The sequence below is a fragment of the Haliotis cracherodii genome, unplaced genomic scaffold (genome assembly GCF_022045235.1).
Source record: "Haliotis cracherodii isolate W230 unplaced genomic scaffold, xgHalCrac1.p SCAF_33, whole genome shotgun sequence".
Classification (NCBI taxonomy): Eukaryota; Metazoa; Mollusca; class Gastropoda; order Lepetellida; family Haliotidae; genus Haliotis; species Haliotis cracherodii.
The window spans coordinates 403279-409490 of NW_027266290.1; the positions used below are offsets into that span (position 1 = coordinate 403279).

The following is a 6212-nucleotide window of genomic DNA, read 5'->3' on the forward strand; positions in this document are numbered from 1 at the left end:
TGTCCTCAATACAACCAGAAACAATAAGGTCGTATGGAATTATAGTCGTAATGAGTGTTGGTTCCACGACTTCAAGCACTTGCGCAAAACATATTGGCATCCAGTAGAACATCTGATACAGCTACAGAAGCGTGCAGGGTGCAAAATGTGGCGAGGATGTAAGTTGATTGGTTTGTTGTTTTAAGCCAAACTCATGCATATTCCAGCCATATGGCGGTGGTCTGTAAATAATCGCGTCTGGACCAGACAATCCAGTCATTTATGTCATGAGCATCGGTCCAAGCAATTCGGACAAGTTGACATGCATCAACCAAGTCAGCGAGCCTGACCACCCGATACCGTGAGTCGCCTCCTATGACAAGCATAATCGCCTTTTATGGAAAGCATCGGTTGCTGAAGACATATTCTACCCCGGATCTTCACGGGTGTAAGTAAACTGCAGAAGAGAAATTAGGCAACATACTTTTCAGGACTTGAGTCCAGTCCAGCGAACATTTTTTTCTGTGAACCCTAATCAAAAGAAAACTGTCAATTATTTTCCAAAACAAATTATATTTCTTCACGTAATGTGCACTAAGAGCAGTGCATCATTGGTAGAAAGTACCCTAACTGTCTGGGTAAATAGCATTACAGACCTCCTCATGTACACTGGTTTCTGTCTTTCATTACTCCAAGATCTTTATCATATGATAACGATTATTTGTTCCTGAGCAAACGGTGAATATGTTTTAGCTGCTGATTGTGCTGGGTGATGCTCTTTTGTTGAAAGATGGAATCTTGGCATAGTGAATTACAGCCTGTATTATGCATATGTTCGTCGATGTCAAGTAATCAACATTTACAACTTTACTGTTAGGTGAGGTGATGAGGTGAAATAGAGTTAAACATCAAACTACCAACCTTCTGCTCTCAGATCAGAAGCTCTATCCGCTTGACCACGGAGGCTGTCACGTCACTATGAATGTTTAGCCAACAGTATGTTGACCCGCCGTCATATAATATTGTTCAAGCTCTCTCACTCGCTGTTTCCTGTAGTCACGAAACATTTATTTCACAGCGGCCCCCCTCAAGAAACTCGAGAATAAAAAAATGCCCGCTGGGCTGAAAATTAATGACCTGTCCAGAGAGGAATGTGTGGAGCTGTGTCAACTCGTCTCCAACTGTGCTGCCGTGGGGTGGTCCAGTCGATATCATGAGTGCACATTCCATCACCTAGAACTACCCGTCCACGAACAGCTTGGCAACACGCTGTACACAGCTGGCGGAGGAGGCATCAGTAAGTATGATATATATATATGATTATATAGTTGTGCTGTGAATCCAGGGGTTTGGTGTAGGGATGTGTGGATGTCGAGGTGTAGTGATCTTGGGATATGGGGATGTCACGGATGTCACCGTCGTTTAAGGGATAGTTTGGAATCCCAGATAGCCCTGATTTCTTGGTTTATGAGCACAATGCTCTTGCTCTCGACCTTCATCGAAATACTAGGACTTGCACTAGCTGTTTAGCTTACCAGGTAGAAGTTTAAACATTCGATCCCCGGGAAGAAGGGATACAAAGATAAAACATCAACGCCACAGAATAACTAGTCTCAATTATCTGCCCAAAAAGTTCCATTTGCGCGTCAAACGCAATTAGCAGTGAAAATCAGCGATGACACCAGGCGTTCACGAAAAATGTTTTGGAAGACTGATGTTACTGGTAATGTCTCGATAATGTCATGGTTAGCATTCAGCGTGGTTGTGAATATATTCATAATATGTTTTATTTATGAACCTAGCGACTTCGACTACTTCAACCACCACTGAACCCACCACCACAATTACAACGTCTACCGAGGTGACCACAACTGCATCTACAGGTAGGCACAAGTTATTTCTTATTCCGGTTGAGAATAGACCCTCAGTACCTTACAATTGTGGTAATAGCTGACTAGAATGGGTGTCAGGTGGTCAGCCTTGCTTGTTATCATTCCCCATGCTATGGATAGCTGCTCAGCTGTCACTGTGTTCGCGAAAAACGTTTTGGAATACTGATGTTGTTACTGGTAATGTCTCGATAATGTCCTAGTCAGCATACAGTGTGGTTGTGAATATATTCATAATATGTTTTATTTATGAACCTAGTGACTTCGACTACTTCAACCACCACTGAACCCACCACCACAATTACAACGTCTACCGAGGTGACCACAACTGCATCTACAGGTAGGCACAAGTTATTTCTTATTCCGGTTGAGAATAGACCCTCAGTACCTTACAATTGTGGTAATAGCTGACTAGAATGGGTGTCGGGTGGTCAGCCTTGCTTGTTATCATTCCCCATGCTATGGATAGCTGCTCAGCTGTCACTGTTTTGTCTGGTTCAATTCGATTATTTAAAGAGCAAAATGACAGAGTGTTAATGTTGCTGTCCAAGGCTTTAAACGCTTGGCAGTAACTATATTTCCATCATAGTGTAAGTAAAAGTGACAATACCCTTTTCATATTAAAGAGCGCCACTTTGGATCAGAACCAAATGACAGTTCAATGTTTACAGCAGAATCAAAGGCTATATGATCAGCTCTATAATATGAACATACTGATTCAAATTAAGGTGGGGATCCTCCATTTGTATCCCTCGTGATCAGAGAATCTTAGTCAACCATGTCCTTCTTGACTGTACTGGTTTTGCCGTCACAAGGGATAAGTATTTCAAAGCATCATCATTAATGGATCTTTTTTTAGAAATACCCAAAGGAATTTAATAGTTCTGGTAGACACAGCACTCCTAACGTTATTTTAATTACCCTAATTATCATCATCATCTTCATCGTCATCGTCATTGTCGTCATCATCATTTATTGTATTACTGAATAAGAGCAACAAAATTCTTTCCACATTCATAACAAATCTCTGCCAAAAGCAGAGTGGATTGTATGATTCCGACTATATCATGAGCATGTGTTTATGAATCAAATATCACATATCAAATTTATCAAATAGTGATGATGCGAGATGTTCGCTAAAAGGTGAGCGAATCCTGTCCCACTGGTGGCACCCGTCACAAACACATGCAAATGCAAGTCAATTGTTTACCTAAAAAAAACAACTTGGGAACATATGGCACGAGTCAAAAGAGGGAACCGCATCAGACATCACCTGTTAACGATGTGTCAAATTTGGAAATGTAATGAACTTTTTGAAATCTTTATTGCTAGTTCAGATGGGAAAATCGCCTGACGGGAATTGGCTATTTAATGCTTATTGAACGATATGAGATCATCCATACACATGAAGCTTACGTAAAACTTCCTGGCCAAATGACCCTTTTTTACTATGCCAATCCGAGCAGAAACAAATACATATTTCATTTATATTTGGACATTACGCAATGTAGATTATACATTCAGTCAGTCAAAGATCTATCACAAAACTGATTCATGAGATTTTAGGTGAACATATTGTTGACACAAGTATGTTCGATGGCAAGCCAAAAAAAAAAGGACCCAAAAAGGTGAAATGTGGCATCAAAGAATCATCAGTTAAGCACACGCCGAGAGACAATACCAATAAGGCACACACCCATAAAGACCTTTGTTTAATATTGTTTTATAAATGACATGTCTGTTGCTGACTCCCCTTTGTCTTCTACCAAGGTACATTTCTGGGAACCTTCTTTGTCAGGCGAGATAAGAATCTGCTGACTTCCAAGTCCCTGCGTCGGGCTTGTCTAGAGTGTGCGTTGCTGTGTTTCCAAAGCAACCGTTCCAACTTCACGTCCACCATCTTGAATGATGACGGCACTTGCAGCATCAATGCATCCGGAACCCCTGGCAGTTCCCCGAAAAAGCTTTTCGATTGGATAAAATTGTAGAAAAAACTTTTCATTTTGAAACCGATGACATATTATGTGTTCTTCTTAATGTCCAAAGTATAATTTGCACTCGTAGTGATATTTCAGTGTATGACCTATGGTCGTTTTCGAATATGCTTTTACTAGATGTTTATTTATTTAGTTTCACACCACAGATCAGTCTGATTCACTGAAATATGCTACTCAAAGTTTGCTAAGGATAATCACTTTGAAAGGTAATACGTATTGTATGCATCTGTTAGCCCAAGACAATATTGTGTGAGGACATGCGACTAATAAGAAGTCAGACTACCCATCAAAATAGGAGTATCTGAAAATACTGAAACAAATCCCGAAAACAAATTCATTGTCCACAGAAACAACTTACAATGGCGCGTATATAATCCACGTGATCCGATCACAGCCTGACACCGTCGTCACATGCTACAAATAAATATCTGGATGGTTCCCGAGGGAAGATTGTTCCACTCTTTAGTAAAAGCATTGCCAAGTTCCTGTAGAGTTGCCGGAAGGACTTGGCGTCGTGAGAGGGCGATCGGCAGCTTGTTCTACATGTGTTCGAAGGCGTTGAGACCTGGTCCACGCGGACAATGGTCTCCTGCTCTAAGTAGGCATCAACGGGGTCATGCGTTATCTTCCATTAAGATAAGATCCAGTCCGATTGTACCAGTATGCGACCCCACGTACACATCCCGAATGTCATCACTGTAGCGCACACCTGTCATCGTGACTTGGCGATCGTTTTTTCCAGCTCTACTGATCCCACCCCAAGTGATGATTGAGTCCCAAGCGTCCAAGCGATCTTGGTGCTATCAGTTGATGGCTATTAGGTGGTCGTAACTGTCTTGCAGGTACTTAAGGTGCGATAAGATGGGGCATGGTAATATTCCTAACCATATGGGTACTCAAGAGAGTTCAAAGCTATAATAGTTAATATTTAGCCCGAACCGAAGCCAAATCAAGCCAATACACAGGTCACAAGTGAGTTTTTTTAGACACGAAAGACCCATGAATAGGAAAGATGAAATGTAAAATGAAACACCGATCAGTGTTTATTTTCATACACCCTCAACCTCCTTACATCTTTTGTAAATATCTACAAATGACATTTACCTCATTTTAATAAAAGGCTGAGACACCACCCATATCTGCTAAAAGGTTATGTAGTCGTCTGAGGTCTACTGATTGGGATTATTATTAGGGTTTATTACAGGCGCAAACAATTCCGGCCCACGTTTTGCGGCCAATACAGACCATCCCGAGATGCCTTGGGGCATGGAATGGTTACTTACTTCCGTCCGGGGAGCATTAATTTACATCGTTTGTACGATACTTGACAGCTTAGTACAAGAACACTGTGTTTGTGCTGCCGGTGGTCCCTAGCACTGGGTGACATAAGGTGCAAATAAGAAGAGGCAAAAGGAAGAGGGTGTGTGACTTAACGACTGCCATGGAACATTTTCAAGAAAAGCAACAAAGAACATTTCCATATTCATAACAATTAAAGCGACAAAACCCTTTCCTTATTCATCAGAAATCTCTGCTAAAAGCAGAGTCGATAGTACGATTCAGACAATATCATGGACATGTGTTTGTGATTCTTTGTGAATATTGATGAAACCAGGTGTTTGAGGAAAGGTGAGCATATCCTGCCTCGTGGATCGATTGAATTTTAACTTGGAATTCAACTAGTAACAATTCAAATAACACTGCTGACAGCAATCGTTGTTGACACGTGAAACTGTTCACTACATATGAGCTAGTTACAATGGTGTGGTACTATCATGTTTAATGTGTTTGTCTTGAAAAGTCTTGAAATCACCAATATACCTTGAAAAGCATTCACTTCGTATCTAATGACATTTACTTGTTTCTAACATTATTTGGGCGCAAAATATATTTCTTGTTGTCATTTCTCTTCTATTAAATATACTGTTTAAATGTCATTTTCGTCACTTGGTCATTCTTGAGATCTATTTTTGATTTTAGGTTAAGAGTTACTTCCCTTCAATACAAAATATATCTCAGCCAGCCATGCAAATGACGGCACTGTACGACTCCTTTTAGGGTATTCGTATTCTAAATTTAAGAAATTATTGATTTACTTTAAATATTATCTGTGTTGAAAAAACCCTTGAACATTTAATTATGAGGCCCTGTAAAGCACTGAAAAGCTTTCAATTTCAGTACTTGATATCTGTATGAACCATGCAATGTGTGTCGTGGCCAGATGGGTGATTGGAGCATGAAATAACAATCACTTCATATCCTTGCCAATTCTATCCACTTTATTCCAAGTTACAATACAGACTTATATCTAACTCTATAATAATATCACCATTAGATGAGAAAAGTC

General features: G+C 40.3%; 1 protein-coding gene across 1 annotated transcript; it reads left to right on the plus strand.

Moving 5' to 3' along the window:
• The first annotated feature begins 1089 nt into the window (after nt 1-1089).
• On the plus strand, nt 1090-3856 carry LOC139477382 (uncharacterized). Its single transcript, XM_071259944.1, has 3 exons — nt 1090-1276; nt 1782-1862; nt 3639-3856. Exons 1-3 carry the CDS (start codon nt 1090-1092, stop codon nt 3854-3856), a joined length of 486 nt encoding a protein of 161 aa, XP_071116045.1.
• The last annotated feature ends 2356 nt before the right edge of the window (nt 3857-6212 follow it).